Here is an 18,956-nt window from a genome sequence, read left to right as displayed (position 1 = left end):
TTTAACCCTTTTGACCTATGCTAAATTAGATTAAATTCATAAAAAGTTTAATAAAGAACTCCTGTTAAACCTTTTGAGTCCTGTTTATTTACTATAAATATACAGTCATTGGCCAATCAGATGTGCCCCCTCAATGGGCTTCAAGGCATTCAAGACAGAAAACAGGAGACACTTCTTCACACAGAGAGGCGTCACAATCTGAACAAACTCCCCAGCGATGTGGCTGAAGAGACAATTTGGGAACATTCAAAAACAGACTGGATAGGATCCTTGATCACTGAGTTATTAATGGACACCAAAGAGCACGATGGGGCGAATGGGATCCTCTCGACTGGACACTGTCTTATGTTCTAAGTTGCACAATCCTGCTGCCGTGAACACCTGTATACTTGTCCTCGGAGCTTTACTTCCACCTTGTGGCAGAGGCTCCAGTGCACACATTCCCCAGGGAGAAAGACAGCATGTGGTCACAGGGCTGCTCTCTCGTTACCCCCCTGTACTCCCAGGGGGTACGGTACAGGCCTATGAGCTCCCTCTGCATGAGCAGCACTCAAGACTCACTGCGCTCCAGTTTCATACCGAGAGTCGGGCCGAACCGGCTCCTACAGAGGACCGTGAGGCCGACCATCCGTAGTGAAGAGCAAAGGATAAGACCGGGTGGAGTGCTGCCTGCCACAGCGGGCCCTGCGACGGTCACTCCAGCAGCTGACCGGAGGAGCAGCAATACTGCACAACACACGCAACTGTCAGACACAAGTGCCGATGAAGAGATGACACATCATAAAGGAATACAATAAGACGTGTGAAGTGATATTAGAAGAATTGATATATTGTAAATGAGACTAGTGGACTCAAAACCCCCAATCTCCATCACTGTGCCTAATCCGGGGCCAGACCCAGCCCAGCTCGGCCCACTCTCTTCCTGTCAGTTCTTCGACAACCCCCAGCCCCATGGCCAGTGAAGTGGGGGGCTGTTTCACACACAGAGGTGTATCAGTGCATCTGACACACACAGTTCCTCTTCCACAGGAAGACGCTGCTCTCACACTCCTGTAAGAGTCCGTCTCCCCCACAGTGGCTGAGCAGATGCAGGGCAGTGCCGCCCTCTAGTGGCAGTGCAGTCATTTACAGACATTGCTGTTACTGGCATCACTGCAATACCAATACAGCTATTCCTCACCAGTACACCTCTAATGCTACAGCACTATCATAATTCACACACCTACCACAAGCATGCCTGTTTCAGTGCATCTGGCCCTGCAGCACAGCGCAGATCTCAGGGCTGCTTATGTCTCCGTCCAGGTTTCTGTTGCGACCAGCTCAACACACAGCGGTTACTGAAGAGCCAGGCATGCATCAACATTCACACCCCCGCAGAAACACACACAACACACTCGCCTCCCCAGACACTTGCACCACCCTGCCCAAACACCCCCAATAAAGACTCGCACTCTCGCAATGTAAAGAACAACTCTTTATTTACAGGCATCTTAAACAAAAGCACAACTGCAAACGCTCTGTGTCCGAGTGTGCGTCTGTCTTTCTGAGAGACTGTTTCTAGAAACCACACCAGCCCTCTCTCTCTCTCCCCGCCTCCGCACCCCAACGGCGCTCAGCCCAGTTGCTGCACTGGAGCCGAGACTCATGTCGCCTCCCTGTGCCACATCAGCCTCTTAATTACATCAATTACTATGAGCTGCTTAAACGATTGGCCAAAGGATTTCTTAAATTATCTGAGGAGCTTCGCTGGAACCCACGCCCTCGGCATCACAACACACACACACCTGCCCCTCCCTGCTCAGCTGGTGTGTGCGTTTGTGGTTCTCAATTCACTGATATTGAAAACAAAACCCACTCGAAGAGGAGCACAGGATGGCAAAGAAAATGACATTTTAAAGAACCAGAACAGACCAGACAGAGTGCCGCCCCAGTCAGTCTCACACACACACACCCCCTACCCCACAGACACACAGTCCTCCTGCCCCACAGACACACACATGCTCTGTCCTCGGGGGGCAGCAGAGAGTCTGTACAACTTCTTCAATAAAACAGTTGTGTACGTTTGTTTTCTTTACATGTTTAAACTGTACATCTTCTCTTTATCAATATTATTTGTATTAATATCTGTATTTTTATTCATATCATCATTAATACCCCAGCACCTGTTTCAACAGGCAACGTTTATTCATTTTAAATCATTTCTTTTTTCCTTAAAGGATCTGTACATTATAAAACAACCCCCCCCCCCTCCCTCCCTCCGTCCCTCTCTCTCCCCCGAACGGCTAAAAATAAATAAAACTGAGCACACACACTGACAGCTCCACACACACCCTGACAAACACACGTTATGGGATTACAGCCTCTCCTGTGTGTGCGTCCAGCAGGGTCTCTCTCTCTCTCTCTCTCTCTCTCTCTCTCTGTGTGTGTGTGTGTGAAACCCTGCTGCCGTGTCCCTCTCCTCCCTCCTCTCGCTCTCTCACTCGACACACATCTTTCACAACAAAACAAAACAGAGAAGCCAGCACCCCCCTCCCTTTGGGATTCTAAAATATCTTCTTTATAAAAGAAACACAGCGGCCGTGGACAGACTCCAACGAGAGGAAGGGATGAACGACAAACAAAATCTATACACGAGAGCGGGAGAGATGCGCCCGTGCGTGCGTGCGTGCGTCCGTCCGTCCGTCCCTCTCTCTCTCCATCCTCAGCTTAGCAAGAGCAGGGAGAGACGCCGCCGCTGCCCTCTCCCTGTCCATCCCCCGCTCCGCCGGACAGAAGGGAGGGAGCAGATGGAACAGGGGAAGTGCACTCTCTCTCCATTCACCTCCCCCTCTCAGGCAGCGGGAGGTCCTCTCACTCCTCTCTCGCCATCTTTATGTACAAGGGGACGCAAGACATGCACCCACACCTCTCCTTCTCCATCTCCTCCCTCTTCTTCTCCTTCGCCCCAAGTCTTCTAGGTCTGCTTGGTTCCAAATCCCAGTCCGGCGCCGCGCAGTCCAGTCCGGCACAGAACAGTACAGAACACATCCAGTCCAAATCTGGCCTCCTGTCTGTGTCCACCCCTCTGTCCCTCTCTCTCTCCAAGCTCTGGGCCCCAGGGTGCCCCTCTCCGTCACGCTCAGCCGGAGTCAGACTCGCTGGTGTCGGAGGAGGAGGAAGAGGAGGAGGAGGAGGACGAGTCTGAGGAGGAGGAGCTGGCGCTGAGGCGGGAGGCGGTGGAGGGAGGCGCCTGGGCCTGGCTGGGCTTCTCCACTGAGGGAGGAGAGAGAGGCATTACAACAGCAGGGCTTCAGTGCGTCGAGTCTCACAATACAGTGCGTTGGTGACAATATCAGAGTATGGGGGGGATCGATACAGTGTAGTGTGACGATATTAAAATCAATCCTCTGTCTCCACAAATCAATTTTGTTTGCATTTTCAAGCTATTAAACGCTTAAGTTTTCCAGTCCTATAGGCGCAATGGCGTTTGACAGAATAATCTCAGATTTTGACTGTGTTCTAGATCTGTGGTGTATCTGTTTTAGATCTCGGTTCCAAAGTGCAGTGCGTCAGTGTACAGTGTATCAGTGTACAGTGTGTCAGTGTGTGGCCCCTCACCTTTGCTCTTGGGGGGCTTCTTGGTGGAGTTGAGCTGCCCGCTGACGTCCTGCAGCCTCTTCTCCAGCTCCCTCTTCTTCTCCAGAGCCAGCTCCTCCCGGGACTTCCCTGAGCCTGCCTTCTTCACCACTGCACAGAGACGCACCTCGTTAACACACACACACACACACACACACACACACACACACTCTGGACTTCCCTTCACCACAGACATGCCCTCCCCCACTGTACCCCTGCGTACCTGCAGCCTGCGCGCCACGGACACGCCCTCCCTTCACCACTACACACACACAGACGCACTCCGTTTACACACTCCGCTACTCCCAGTAATTCCTCACCCGTGTCCTCTTCACCACAACAGGGATGCACAGAGCGATCGTTAAGACAGCGCACACAGAGAGACAGAAAGACAAAGCAAGAGACGCAGAGACACACCAACACACACAGGGACACACAGAGAGAGACAGAAAGACACAAAGCAAGAGACACAGAGACGCACAGGGACAGACAAAGACACAGGGATGCACAGAGAGACAAAGCAAGAGGAGCAGAGTCACACAGGGACGCACAGAGAGACAAAGCAAGAGGAGCAGAGTCACACAGGGACGCACAGAGAGACAAAGCAAGAGGAGCAGAGTCACACAGGGATGCACAGAGAGACAAAGCAAGAGGAGCAGAGTCACACAGGGACGCACAGAGACAGACAGACACTGACCGTAGGGCTTGCGTGGCTTCTTGCGCAGGCAGGTCATGACGTAGCGCTCCAGCTCGCGCAGCGTGGACGGCTTCAGCGTCTCGAAGTCGATCTCGATCTCCTCGGGGTTGGAGTCCCGCAGCGACGGCTCGCGCGACTGGATGATGTGCACCACGCGGCCCAGCTTCTCCCCGGGCAGCTTGTTGATGTCCAGGCTGAGCTGCCGCTTCTCGTCGTAGGACATGGGCCGGCCCTCGTCCTCCTCCTCCGAGTCGTAGTGCGGCGGCAGCAGCGGTGCGGCGCCGGGGCCCGGGGCGTGGGCCAGGGAGGCGGCCGCCGAGGACGAGCTGGGGCCGTGGTGCTGGTGGTGGTGGTGGTGGTGGTGCGCGGGGCCCGGGGCCAAGGAGGAGGAGGATGAGGCGGCGGCGGCCGAGGACTGGGACTTCTTGGAGGACCTGGGAGAGAGACAGAGGGGGGCAGGAAGGATGATTGGAGGACAACCATTAACGGACAGGATACTACAGGACCGAGAGAAAGACACGCACACTGACCTACAGACTGGATGCTGAAAAGAGCAAGAGAGAGACAAGCAGAGAGAGAGAGAGAGGGAGGGAGGGAGGGAGGGAGGGAGGGAGAGAGCGACAGGCTGGGGGGGAGGGAGAAAGACAGGCACACACACAGGGACTCACTTGCTGTTCTTGCTGTTCTTCTTGCCCACCCCTCTCTTGCCCTGAGTGGAGGAGGCGGCGCGGCTGGCTTTGGGGGTCTTGGCGCTCTTGGGGGGCCGCTCTCCGCCCTCCTCCCGCTCGCCTACCCGACCCCGGCCGCCCCGGCCGCCACGGTGCTTCTCCGGCTTCTTCTTCTTCTTCTTCTCCTTCTTCTCTCTCTTCCTCTTGGGCTTACAGATGGGGCCCTGCGAGAGGGCGGCCAGCTGCTCGTGCACCGCTCTCAGCTGAGGGGGAGAGAGAGGGAGGAGGAAGAGGGGAGAGAAAGAGGGATGGATGGATGTTAATCTAGTTCTTTGTAATTTGAGCACTGGTCTGCTAAATCATGTAGGTACAGTGTGTGTGTGTGGTAGAGTGTAGTGCAGTGTGTGTGTGTAGTAGAGTGTGGTGCAGTGTGTGTGTGTGTGTGTGTGTGTGTGTGTGTGTAGTAGAGTGTGGTGCAGTGTGTGTGAGTGTAGTAGAGTGTGGTGCAGTGTGTGTGTGTGTAGTAGAGTGTGTTGCAGTGTGTGCGTGTGTAGTAGAGTGTGTTGCAGTGTGTGCGTGTGTAGTAGAGTGTGGTGCAGTGTGTGCGTGTGTGTAGTAGAGTGTGGTGCAGTGTGTGCGTGTGTGTAGTAGAGTGTGGTGCAGTGTCTGTGTAGTAGAGTGTGGTGCAGTGTGCGTGTGTGTGTAGTAGAGTGTGGTACAGCGTGTGTGTGTGTGTAGTAGAGTGTGGTACAGCGTGTGTGTGTGTGTAGTAGAGTGTGGTACAGCGTGTGTGTGTGTGTAGTAGAGTGTGGTGCAGTGTGTGTGTGTGTGTAGTAGAGTGTGTGTAGTAGAGTGTGGTGCAGTGTGTGTGTGTGTGTGTGTGTGTAGTAGAGTGTGGTGCTGTGTGTGTGTGTAGTAGAGTGTGGTGCAGTGTGTGTGTAGTAGAGTGTGGTGCAGTGTGTGTGTGTGTGTAGTAGAGTGTGGTGCAGTGTGTGTGTGTGTGTAGTAGAGTGTGGTGCAGTGTGTGTGTGTGTGTAGTAGAGTGTGGTGCAGTGTGTGTGTGTAGTAGAGTGTGGTGCAGTGTGTGTGTGTGTGTAGTAGAGTGTGGTGCAGTGTGTGTGTGTGTAGTAGAGTGTGGTACAGTGTGTGTGTGTAGTAGAGTGTGGTACAGTGTGTGTGTAGTAGTGTGGTACAGTGTGTGTGTGTGTGTGTGTAGTAGAGTGTGCGTGTAGTAGAGTGTGGTACAGTGTGTGTGTGTAGTAGAGTGTGGTACAGTGTGCGTGTAGTAGAGTGTGGTACAGTGTGCGTGTAGTAGAGTGTGGTACAGTGTGTGTGTGTGTGTAGTAGAGTGGTACAGTGTGTGTGTGTGTGTGTAGTAGTAGAGTGTGGTACAGTGTGTAGTAGAGTGTGGTACAGTGTGTGTGTGTGTAGTAGAGTGGTACAGTGTGTGTGTGTGTGTGTGTGTAGTAGTAGAGTGTGGTACAGTGTGTAGTAGAGTGTGGTACAGTGTGTGTGTAGTAGAGTGTGGTACAGTGTGCGTGTGTAGTAGAGTGTGGTACAGTGTGGTACAGTGTGCGTGTAGTAGAGTGTGGTACAGTGTGCGTGTGTAGTAGAGTGTGGTACAGTGTGTAGTAGAGTGTGGTGCAGTGTGTGTGTGTGTAGTAGAGTGTGGTACAGTGTGTGTGTGTGTGTGTGTGTGTAGTAGTAGAGTGTGGTACAGTGTGTGTGTAGTAGAGTGTGGTACAGTGTGTGTGTGTGTGTGTAGTAGTAGAGTGTGGTACAGTGTGTAGTAGAGTGTGGTACAGTGTGCGTGTAGTAGAGTGTGGTACAGTGTGTGTGTAGTAGAGTGTGGTACAGTGTGCGTGTGTAGTAGAGTGTGGTACAGTGTGTAGTAGAGTGTGGTACAGTGTGTGTGTAGTAGAGTGTGGTGCTGTGTGCGTGTGTAGTAGAGTGTGGTGCTGTGTGTGTGTGTGTAGTAGAGTGTGGTACAGTGTGTGTGTGTGTGTGTGTGTGTGTGTGTGTGTAGTAGTAGAGTGTGGTACAGTGTGTAGTAGAGTGTGGTACAGTGTGCGTGTAGTAGAGTGTGGTACAGTGTGCGTGTGTAGTAGAGTGTGGTACAGTGTGGTACAGTGTGCGTGTAGTAGAGTGTGGTGCTGTGTGCGTGTGTAGTAGAGTGTGGTGCTGTGTGTGTGTGTGTAGTAGAGTGTGGTACAGTGTGTGTGTGTGTGTGTGTGTGTGTGTAGTAGTAGAGTGTGGTACAGTGTGTAGTAGAGTGTGGTACAGTGTGCGTGTAGTAGAGTGTGGTACAGTGTGCGTGTGTAGTAGAGTGTGGTACAGTGTGTGTGTAGTAGAGTGTGGTACAGTGTGCGTTACCTGCTCCTGCAGCTCTGCCAGCCGGTTGGCGCGCTCCTCCTCGCTGTCGGAGCTGGGGCTGCTTTCGCTCTCGCTCTCGCTGCTCGGCTCGCTCTCCGAGGACGAGGACGACGCCCCCCCGGTGGCGGTGGAGACGCCCAGCTGGGAGGCGGCGGTGGGGGGGGGCTGCGACTCCACGGGGTCGTCGGGCATCTTGGCGAACCGGAACTCGAACACGTCCTGCCGGGGGGGGGGGGGGGGGGCAGTGGCGTTAATACAGCACAGGCAGTGACTGAACACCAGTCAGACTCACAACTCCCTCCTCTTTCCTCTCCCCAAACCCCGAGCCTTCCTCCTCCTCCTCCTCCTCTCCCTACTGCGCCCCTGCAGCCTGCGCACCACAGACGCACCCTCCCCCACTGCGCCCCTGCGTACCTGCAGCCTGCGCGCCATGGACACGACCCCCCCCTCTGCGCCCCTGCATACCTGCAGCCTGCGCGCCATGGACACCACGTCGTGGTCGGGGGGGTTGTACTTGTAGCAGTTGGAGAACATGAGCCGCACGTCGGCCGCGAACTGCTGAGAGTCCCTGTACTCTCGACCGTCCATCTTCCTCTGAGAGAGAGAGAGAGAAGGACATCATGTACACAGGCCAGTGAGACTGTCAGCAAGTACAGTGTGTCAGTGCGTGCAGTACAGTGTCAGTGTGCTGGTACCTTGATGGTGCTGAGGTCCATGGGGTGCTTGATGATGTCGTGGTAGTCGTGCAGCCCCAGCGCCGAGGCGTCCACGGGCTTGTAGAAGGGCCAGGCGCAGGCCGCGTGCTTCTTGCTCAGCAGCTCCTTCAGCACGGCGGCGCAGTACCGCAGCTGCTCGCTCAGCTTGCCGCGCCGCGAGGGCTGGTGCTGCCGCGGAGAGTCCGGCAGGTCCTTGCGGGGGGGCTTGATGGGGCGGCCGCTCTCCCGCCGCCGAGCCGGGATCTTGGCCGGGACCCCCACCATGCCCAGGCCTCCCAGCGCCAGCCCCATGGCCCCCAGCTTGCCCTCCCCCACCCCAACGACACCCCCGGCCACGGCGGCCACCCCCAGCGAGGAGGAGGAGAGCAGTGGCAGAGTGAGGGGAGGGGAGTCCCCCCCGCCCGGACCCCCCAGCCCCACGCCCAGACCCCCCGGGGTCATCGGCATCGCAACCGTGGTGGGGGTGGTGGTGTCGGCCTTCCGCTTCACGCCCTTCTTCTGTAGAGAGAGAGAGGAAGAGTGTAAGCAGCAGCAGTAACACCCATCCATCCAGAGGAGCGAGTGTGGAGCAGAGTCTGAGTAGCAGTAGCAGAAGGGTAAGGCATGAGTAGTGCCAGCAGGCCCTGTGAGGGTCAATCTAGGCGTGGCACCAGGCCCAGGGTTAGTCCTCAGTGCCTCACCTTGGCCGTGGGCTGCGTGGGGGGCAATCCCAGCAGGCCCTGCGAGTGGGGGGGCCCCAGGCTCTTGGTGATGAGCGTCTGCGCGGGGGGGGACAGGGCGGAGTCCGGTGTGTCGGGGGTGGGGGGCGAGTACAGCTGGGACACCGAGGACACTGCGGGCACCTGGTGGGCGGTGGTCACCCCTCCGGACACTGTGGGGAGAGAGGGAGGTCAGCAGGGTCTCACACGACACACCGAGCGGTCTCACACACACTCAGCAGTGCGTCAACTCACCGGCTGGCCGGCGGCCCTTGCCCGGCTTCCCTGGTTTGCCCCGGGGGGTGGGGGGTGCCAGCTCAATCTCCTCCTGGGGCATCTGGGCAACTTTCTGGAGGAAGACCTTCTCCAGAGACTGGGCCATCAGCACGATGTCATCGGTGGGCTGAGGGGGATAAGGGGTTAATTCTCTCAGGAGGTGTTAAAGCCCTACAGGACATTCAGAGCGCAGTACAGGGTGTACAGTATCACCATATATAGACAGTGTGCTGACCTTGGTGAACATCGTGTTGAAGTCCTGCAGTGTGTAGTGTATAGACAGGGTATAGTGCAGTGCGTAGTGTATAGACAGTGTGTAGTATGCAGTGTACAGACTGTGTAGTATATAGATAGTGTGCTGACCGTGTTGTAGATGTAGCAGTTGGTGAACATGGTGTTGAAGTCCTGCAGTGTGTAGTACAGTGTGTAGTGTATAGACAGGGTAGAGACGGTGTGCTGACCTTGTTGTAGATGTAGCAGTTGGTGAACATGGTGTTGAAGTCCTGCATGCACTCGCTGGCGCTCCTGTAGTAATTGCTCTCCAGGCGCTTCCTGATGGTGCCCATGTCCATCGGCTGCTTGATGATCTTGTGGTAATCCTGACCGACAGGGCGAGAGGGGGTTAATATCCATCCACGCACACACAGAGAGAGAGAGAGAGAGAGAAACACACACACACGGCCGGGCCACTCACAGGCAGGTTGAGCTTGCTGGCGTCCACAGGCTCGTGGAAGGGCCAGGCGAAGTGGTGCCGCCACAGCGCCTTGATCATGGCCCTCTGCAGGAACTGGAGCTGGTTGGTCAGCCGGCCGGGGGGGCGGCTGGGGTCGTGCAGGGGCATCTGAGCTGTCGCGTGGGGGGGCAGGGCAGGGCTGGCATGGCCGGGGGCCAGGGCGGGGCTCTCAAACCCCTCGAACAGCAGCGAGGGCTTGCGGATGCGCTTGCCTGGGCCAGACGGGCCGGAGGAGCCTGAGTCCATGCCCCCCACACCCCCGAGAGAGCTGCCGCCATCGGACACCAGCCTGGGGAGGGAGAGGGGGAGGGAGGGGTTAACAGAGGACAGCACCAAGTGGATAATACTAGCCCCCCACAAAACACACACAGACCCCGGGACACCCTTCACTGGCTGCCCCCTCCCCAGTGACCAGGCGCAGCTCACATCACTACAGGGATACAGCCGGACAGGAGGCCAGGCCATCGCAGGGCAACACTCTGTCTGCCTCGGCCTCGCTGTCCCACCCGTCCCCTCCCACCCCCTCTCACCTCTCTAGTGAACTCTTTATGACCCCCCAGCACTGACACTGTACACGCCCTCCACCCTCAATGAACTGGGACCAGGGCACTGCAGTCCACAGCCCCTTTCATACAGTGAAATCAGAGCAGGAGAATCAGTATGAAGGGGCAGTTTCTATAGCACACTCGTCTGCCTGCCTCCCTCCCTCCCACTCTTGTCTGTCCCTCTGTCCCTGTCCCTCCCCTCCTTCAGCTACCTGCCTCACAATAAGACTGTACAATGCACTAGTTAGAGCTCATCTGGATACTGTGGACAGTTCTGGGCTCCACACTTCAAGAAAGATATCGCTGCTCTAGAGGCAGTTCAGAGGAGAGCAACCAGACTTATTCCAGGTCTGAAGGGAATGTCCTTCTGAGAGACTGAGGAACTGAACCTTTTCACCCTGGAACAGAGGAGACTACGTGGGGACTTGATCCAAGTCTTCAAAATCATGAAAGGCATCGACCACATCAAACCAGAGGAGCTTTTCCAGATCAGCAGGGACACACGCACCCGGGGACACAAATGGAAATTGGGCTTCAAGGCATTCAAGACAGAAAACAGGAGACACTTCTTCACACAGAGAGGCGTCACAATCTGAACAAACTCCCCAGCGATGTGGCTGAAGAGACAATTTGGGAACATTTAAAAATAGACTGGATAGGATCCTTGATCACTTAGTTATTAATGGACACCAAACGAGCACGAAGGGGTGAATGGGCTCCTCCTCTTTGGACACTATGTTTTCTCTCTCCCTGCCATTCCACTGCACTCTCATCCCTCACTGCTCTCGTTCTAGATCAGCAGTGCTCAAACCATGCAATTCAGAGCGTCACCGAGTACACACCACGGACGCTCCTCTACCTCTCAATTCATAGCTCTCTCCTTCCATTCTTGCTCTTCCTCTGCTCTCTGCTGAATGCCTTCACTCATCTCTCTGCCCCCCCCTGCTGGGCAACTACAATTTTAAACTTGCATCAGACCCCGAGTCTCAGTCTCTACACTGCATTAACACCCCTCCTCCTCCTCTCTGCTCCTGTATTCATCCTGTCTTCCTTCATCCCTCTCTCCCTGTGACCCGTCACTGTGGACATGATGCAAGCGCAGCTCAAACTGTGCAGCACTGTGAGCAACAGTCACAAGACACTGCAGGATGAGTCAGACGGGGAGGAGCGGAGAGCGAGACAGAGAGCAGTAGCACATGAGAGAGAACTGGGAGGAATAAGCTGAGTCACAGAGAGAAGGAAATTAATAAACATGGGAAGACTGCAAATAAGGAGGGGGGGCAGAGAAAAAAACAACATAAGAGGGAGTGGCTGAGCAGTGTGACGGAGATCAGGAGAGAGGGATGACTGAGGCACAGCAGTGTCGGTGTGTTCAGTGCCGTATACACCGGGGGTCAGACTACAGGGCTGGAGGGGCACGGTTTGAGGGTTTTGTTCCAGCCCAGCTCTTAGCACCGCAATTTAATTTAACCCTCCTGTCCAGACTCCGAAACGTTCTGTGTGTTGCATGCTTCGAGTCAAATCATAAGAGATCAGCAATGTAAATCAAATGTGAAAGTTTCTGCAGCCCCCCAGGACTGGAGTCTGACACCTCTGATGTATAGAGTCCAGTGTGTTTGTATGCGTCGCACTGCAAGAGTGCAGTGTGTTGAGTCCTGTAGACACTGTGTCAGTATGTACAGTGCAATACAGTCCAGTGTGTTCAGTGCAGTATGTAGTCCAGTGTCTTAGTGAACCCCCAGTCACTGGCACAGTCCAGTGTGTAGAGTGCAGAGTATACAGTAGTGTTCAGTGCAGTATGTAGTCCAGTGTCAGTGTGTATATAGTTCAGTGACCGAGTGTACAGTCCAGTGTCTGAGCGAACCCCCAGTAACTGCTGCAGTCCAGTGTGGAGTGCAGTGTATACAGTAGTGTGTTCAGTGCCGTATGTACTCCAGTGGATACACAGTCCAGTGTCCGAGCGAACTCACTGCCAGGCACTATAAATACACTAACAGTCACTGAACCAAATGAAATCCTGGGCGACAGTCTGACTGGTTGGTTTAATAAAGACTATTTTAAAAGCTGCTGCAGGCTGCGGGTGGAGTCTCCCCAGGACAGTGCGAGTTACACCCGTGTGTCTCCGTTCATCACAGGGACCGAGTCCACCTTGAACCCGACTGGGCCGAGCGTTCACTGCAGGGGCGTCTCGCACCCTGCAGCAATGACTGAACAAACTACTACTGAGAGGGGAGGAAAAAAATACACAATAGCACTTTTTATATGGAGAAGGTTTTATTGTTTTGAAAGTAATCAGAGAAACAAGTGCAAAATACAGAACTGAAGGAGGAAAACCCACACGCACTGTACAACCTCTACACACAGACTCCACACACACACACACACAGACACTCGGAGCTCATTCCACTTCAGTCTGGACTGGGCCTCAACACTCGCACTCCACCCCCCCCATAGTTCAAACATTTTGATATTGAAAACTGCAGCAGAAACCCCAATTTAGACCAGCTGGTAGGACCTAGCTATCCTAATGACCTGTGCACACTCACAGGCCTGAGAGCGGCCCTTCTGTGAATCTCTAGACTTGCAGTGCTGCGGACGGCTGTGGTTTTACTAACTGCAGGGCAGTCCTGGGGTCAGGCAGCAACAAGCTTCCCAGCTCTGTGGTTCAACATGACTGAGCAATACAAAAGCACAGTCGCACCCCGCCCCACTGATGCACAGAACAGTCTCACATCCTGCCCGACGAACACACAGACACAGTCACAGTCACACAGAGACAGACACAAAAAGAGCAACACTAACACACACCCTGACCAACTGACTGATCACCACACACAGAACTGCCACACTAATACAATGACTGCCCCACACACACACACCTTTTGAGCAACAGCCCTTCTGCACCTGTAAGTTAGGTCTTTAACATCTACCGTCAACTAACTTATAATTCGACAGCAGTGCGGCTATGAAAATCCTAATCCGTTGCCATTCAGACGGGCTCACTCCACCCAAACCAGTGTCTAGCAGCACAGAGCCACCACTGAGACTGAAGACCCTCTTCAGCCAGACTCACACACAGGACACAGACACCACCTCACTCTGTCACAAGACAATCACTGATCAATGACCAATCAATAATGGGGCTAAAAATGGATCAAATGACACAGAAGCTCCTCCATGAATTTAGAACACGATTTTAAACCTAAAACTACAATGTCTGAACCAGAGGCAACTGGGAGCCCCACCCTGCTGACACACCCCGGGCTGGAGAGAACCCAGATCTTTACACTTCACCGCTATCAGTGACCACGTGTCACCAGGAGCGCTGACGGGCCTCCGTTCACCTGGTAGCTTCAGTCACTGTCCATCAAACAGGCCCCACAGAGACCAGACCGATCAGCACATCAGTCTCTCAGCCAGGTGGCTCCCACAGCGGTCATCTGACCTCGGCTCTTGAACAGGAACGGGAGGTGGTGACTGGACCTGCAGTGGACACCAGCAGCAGACCGGCCACCTGCAGGACAAGCACTGCACAGGACGCACTGTCACAAACCCGGTCTCAATAAATGGCTTTCAGCAGAGTTCCTGACTGGACAGGACCGCTGTGGTCAGGCCCCCCACAACCAGAACACTGATCCACTGTCAAACCGCAGCTGAGCACCAGTCTCTCGCTCTGCTCCCATCACACAGAGCCTAAAGATCAGGACTCCACCGTGGCCCTGCACACCTCCCGCTCCAGGGCTGCGAGAGCATCACCACAGGCTGCCCTCTCCAACACTCTGTTAGCATAACAGCAAGATCCCTCATGTCTTAACAGCCTCATTTGAACTCAGTCATCTGCAAAAGTCAACACAAACTACACAAGCTACTAAAGCTCTACACAGCAATAACACTCTAGCAGCACAGCACACAACTGAACTGAATAACTAGCCAGCGGGAGCCAAACTCCAGTCCAGACCTGTACTGGAGGGGCAGGCATTTCACTGGGGGGTATTCACACTGCCCATGACCCCTGAGCCACACTGCCATGTCAGGTGCATACAGGGAACCCTCCTACAGTCAGAACACAACTATCACACGGGCGAGTGAAGTGATCAGCACATACAGGCACTAATTATAGAACAGGCAATAACAAGCAGCAGCAGAGATTTGCCATTAATAATTAAGCCCACTACAGCCAGGGCACTGGAATGCTGGGGAGATGGTCCCGTCCAGCAGGGTCTCAGCCCTGGGGGGAGACGGGCCAGCAGCCACAGTACAGAGTGAGGTACAAGCCTGCAGCACTGGGGTCTGTCCAGGACCAGAGCTGGAGGTCCACACTTCAGTAGTTACACTGAGCCACAGAGGACACTCATGAGCACAGGCCCTTCTGACTCCACACCTCAAACCCACAGCCCAGCAGTGTCATCGTATCTTACAGAGAGGTGTTTGAACACTGCCAGGGAGAGGACACCTGCAGAGCCCTGAGACACTTTCCCACTGGGTTTGCTTTCATACCAGCTTTGATCAGTTTGGTTTACTCATGTAGTTAGCACTTCTATCAAATTTACTTCTACTTCTCCTTCACACATATCTAGGACTTTCCAATACGTCGTCACTCATTGTACTGGGATGTGTGAAGTACATGGCTGTACCAGGTGTGTGCAGAGGCAGTGTGGGGCAGCAGACCAAAGACCCTCTATTAACACACAACCAGAGCCAGACCATTATAGCGCCTTGTTCAACTGAAGACCTGCAGGGTGACAAACTCAGGCTGCTCTCTCACTAATGCCTGTGCTCAGGGCAAACAGGATCCAGCGGCCGGACCTACTGTATTCAGAGCCACAATTGCCATTTTACTTCCCACATTGCTTTAAGCACAGAAACACACTAGTTAAACACGCCAATTAAAACCATCTTCGTAAGAAAACAGTCAAAACAAGGACCGGAAACAGTCCCACATTTTCATGTTCACACCCACAGGAAGTCGCATCTAAGTCGAGTCATCTGAGGGCCGGTCCATCCGCCCCGCCGCCTCCGAGCCTCTGTTTGTAAACACGGCGCTCACGCAGCACCGAGGCTGCGACGCGGCCTGGGGACTCAGCGTCGCTACACACGGGCCTCCTCGGAGGAAGAGGCTGCTACACCTGTAGACTAAGTATTCACCCCGACACAGCAATTCTAGCAACCGCCATGAGCAGAGCCCAAACCCGCCAGCGCCGTATGCATAGCGACATAACACCCCTCACACCCGGCCTCAAGGCCTGCACTCCGACACACTCCCCACACACCCTGCCGCAGATGCACGGCGCGCCGGCCGATGCTCTCGCCCCCCGAAGCCACTGCTGGAGCTCAGTCCACACAGCCGTCCCATCGGCCTGCCAGACATCGCGAGAACACGTTCACTACAGCGAGAAACACACGTCACTGCGGAGTTACACTGAAACACGCGTAATACACACGAGCTCAGAGGAGAACTCGACTCTCACACACACCGGCACCACATACAACACACACACATACACAGCCCGGCACCACATACAACACACACACATACACACACACAGCCCGGCACCACATACAACACACACATACACACACACACACAGCCCGGCACCACATACAACATACACACACAGCCCGGCACCACATACAACACACACATACATACACACACCGGCACCACATACAACACACACATACACATACACACAGCCCGGCACCACATACAACACACACACATACACACACATACATACATACACACACACACAGCGAGGCGGGAGGTCTGACTGTATACACAGGCGGTTGCCATTGACAACCATTCCCAACTGCTTTTTAAAACACACACAGTACTCACTCACACTACACACACAGTACTCACTACACAGTACTCACTCAACACTCACAGTACTCACTCACACTACACACACAGTACTCACTACACAGTACTCACTCAACACACACTACTCCAGCGCACTGAACCTGCACAGCCCTGCAGGCCCGCCTCCACAGCACACCGCTCCCCGGCTCCCGCACTAACAGCACACAGCCCTGCAGTCCCGGCGCTGCCGCTCCACACAGGCCCGGCTCCGATCAGCCACACCGGGGCTCTGCACAAACCAGGCCGGTCAAACCCCGCCGACACGGAGGTAATTACACATAGACACCCCCTGCCCAGTCCGGCAATAACAATGCGGTATGAGCAGCGGAGGGGCTAAACAACTGACCGGGGCCCAGAGCCGCCACACCGGGACCTCGGCTTCCTCTCCGGGCTGCGGGCAAGGCGAGCCGGCCCCACGCTCTGTTTACGGGCGGCGGCAAGATGGCGGCCGCAGTGACGCGGCTCGCTGCGCGGGTACGCATCCCGTTCAAAACAGCCGGGGATAAAACACCGACCCTGCGAGCGCACACAGCAGGGCTACAACACGGCCGGCAGCACGAACACAAATACGCATTATATACACCGGCTGTTAAATAATAACATTATTAATAATAATAATAATAATAATGTGACCGAGCGCAGCCTCACAGCGGCGGAGCGCAGACCCGCAGCACCAGCGGCGGGGAACCGACGGGTTTTACCCGGAACGACACATCCGACGCGAACAATAGCGCCGCGGCCGGTAAGCGCGGAGAGAACGGCCCGCTCGGTACCTGTCAAGCGGCGGGTTCACAGCAGCCTCCATGCAGATGGAATCGGATTGAGATCGCCCTCCGCTCGGCTTCAGCGCTGGCTGCCTCAGTCTCTCCGCCGCCTCTCTATCTTATCCTCCTCGCCTCCTCCAGCTCACCGCTTCAGCGAAATGGCGCCGCTCCGCCTCCGCCCGGCTCTTTATAAACCCACCTACAGCGCCCATTGGCCGGGGCGGCGCACGCCGATCCCCGCCCCTGCCACCTCATAGGCCGACAGAGGCTTCCATCACACTAGCCACGCCTCAGTGAGGATAAACCTGCCTGCTATGACTTCCAGGCTCACGATTGGCCAGCCTGGGCCGCCCATTGCTCCGAACTCGAGCAGCCATTGGCCAGCCCGGCCGCCACTCAAGCAGCGCTGCCCGTGAGTGGCTGCCCTCCCCGTCCCTCAGCGAAACAGCGCTGGCTCCGCCCAGCGCCCGCCCCCGCCGCCTCGCAAGCGGCCGCATGACGTCACCGCGGGGCGAGGGAGCGCTGTGATTGGCCGGCGCTGGCGGCGCGCTCGCTGGGCGCCGCCATCGGAGACGCCGCGCAGTGGGTCCGTCTGCCGGCGGAGGACAGGCGCCATCTTATAACACTCCCTTTCCCGCACAAAGAGCCGAGCAGCTACACAGCACACTCTAATCACACGAGAGAGATCGAGAGGCGACAGATCTAAATCACACGTTTCCCCCACAGACACCGGCCCGGCCGTTTAAACTCGACCGCAGAGCGGCGTCGCAATGAAGGTCGGGCTCCACATCCCGCCAGGTCAACACTGACGCAGAGATCCGCAGCGCTGTAGCAAACACGCATCGACTACAAAATACACGAATAACATGTATATTAGGTAGCTTTATATATACACACACACTATATATAAGTGCTCCAATTCACCGTCACAGGAATTAAAACAGTCCGCACTGGAGCTTCTCCAGATAAGCCCCCGCAATGAGTCGGTTAAACCCCGAGGGCACCGACGCTGCACCCCCGCTCAGTGTCGGTACGGACACGAATAAACCCGCCCTGAGCGGAGCTGCGGCTCGGAAGCGCCATGAACTAGCGGATGACTACGACGTTGCCCTGCCTTGCCCTGTCCGAGGCCTAGCACAACGCGCCAGGCCTGCCCCCTCGCCCTGGGCCTGCGGGACACCCGCGTCTCACAGCACAACACCCGCACAACAGGCCCGTCTACGACACGCTGGGCTTGGCGTACAATACTGTGTCGCGGGGTCCGCACATTTCATTGTAAATCCCTGGGGGAGAAGCGCCGGGCAGCCGGCCTGGTCCACCACCCTCAGCATGACACAGCACTTTTCCGAGCCTTTACATCCACACAAACACACGACCCGCATCACACCCGCACAGACGACAACGCCGCCCGGTCGTGGATCACCGCACTGACGGCGACCTGCGGGACTGGAGGCGAATCCTCCCCGTCAGAAGGCGTGCAGATGCGATTTGGCGGCACTGCTGACTAGGCCGCATCCCGCACCTCCACACACTGGCCTCAGAACGAGGTTTCAGTCGGACCCGGATGGAGAATCGCCCCAGTCCCGGCAATGGCCGCGCCGAGCGGATCGACACTGACGGGTGCGAGTCGCCTGCAGCCTGTACGCCCCCGCCCCCGCCACCCAACATCAGTTTAAAGTCACCCGAAGCCAGGAAAACAACAACTCGCTAATTTTCGGTGTAACACGCGTCTCCTCGCAGGATCCCCTCCCCCACCCGGACCCCCGGCACAGACCCACGCACAACAACACCCAACACAACACAACACAACACAACACCCCACACACCCCACAACACAACACAACACCCCACACACCCCACAACACACACCCCACACACACAACCGTGCGTTTAAATCACCGACATCACAACTACTCGTTTCCAAAATGTCAAAAGAAAAGAAAACGTCCGTCTCCTCAGTGTCCCTCCGCGGCGCCGTGGTTTGCGCAGTCCGTGTGTTAATCCGCTC

General features: G+C 55.5%; 1 protein-coding gene across 2 annotated transcripts; it reads right to left on the bottom strand.

Annotated features, from left to right (window-relative positions):
- Positions 1–1,461: 1,461 nt before the first annotated feature.
- brd2a (bromodomain containing 2a) lies at positions 1,462–18,724 on the bottom strand. 2 transcript variants are annotated; one of them, XM_066724543.1, is made up of 12 exons: positions 16,958–18,724; positions 9,738–10,065; positions 9,505–9,642; positions 9,023–9,170; positions 8,750–8,940; positions 8,049–8,567; positions 7,768–7,947; positions 7,354–7,572; positions 4,981–5,243; positions 4,313–4,746; positions 3,598–3,726; positions 1,462–3,252 (listed from the first exon to the last, which is right to left on the bottom strand). In XM_066724543.1, the coding sequence occupies exons 1-12, from the start codon at positions 16,987–16,989 to the stop codon at positions 3,119–3,121; spliced, it is 2,715 nt and encodes a 904-aa protein (XP_066580640.1). In that variant the 5' UTR covers positions 16,990–18,724; the 3' UTR covers positions 1,462–3,118. The 2 variants fall into 2 exon arrangements, with proteins under 2 accessions (XP_066580640.1, XP_066580641.1); XM_066724544.1 differs by having other exon boundaries at positions 7,819–7,947; positions 16,958–18,722.
- Positions 18,725–18,956: the final 232 nt, after the last annotated feature.

The sequence above is a fragment of the Amia ocellicauda genome, chromosome 15, assembly GCF_036373705.1.
Source record: "Amia ocellicauda isolate fAmiCal2 chromosome 15, fAmiCal2.hap1, whole genome shotgun sequence".
Lineage (NCBI taxonomy): Eukaryota > Metazoa > Chordata > Actinopteri > Amiiformes > Amiidae > Amia > Amia ocellicauda.
Note: the sequence above shows the minus strand (reverse complement) of the source record. Positions and strands in the feature narration are given on the sequence as shown.

Excerpts from the sequence above, each read along its gene's own strand:
- brd2a (XM_066724543.1), bottom strand. The coding sequence starts at position 16,989 with ATGGAGGCTGCTGTGAACCCGCCGCTTGACAG. Across the intron at positions 8,941-9,022 it reads CAAGGGCCGCCGGCCAGCCG|TGTCCGGAGGGGTGACCACC; the intron begins GTGAGTTGACGC and ends CTCTCCCCACAG. Across the intron at positions 8,568-8,749 it reads CCACGCAGCCCACGGCCAAG|AAGAAGGGCGTGAAGCGGAA; the intron begins GTGAGGCACTGA and ends CTCTCTCTACAG.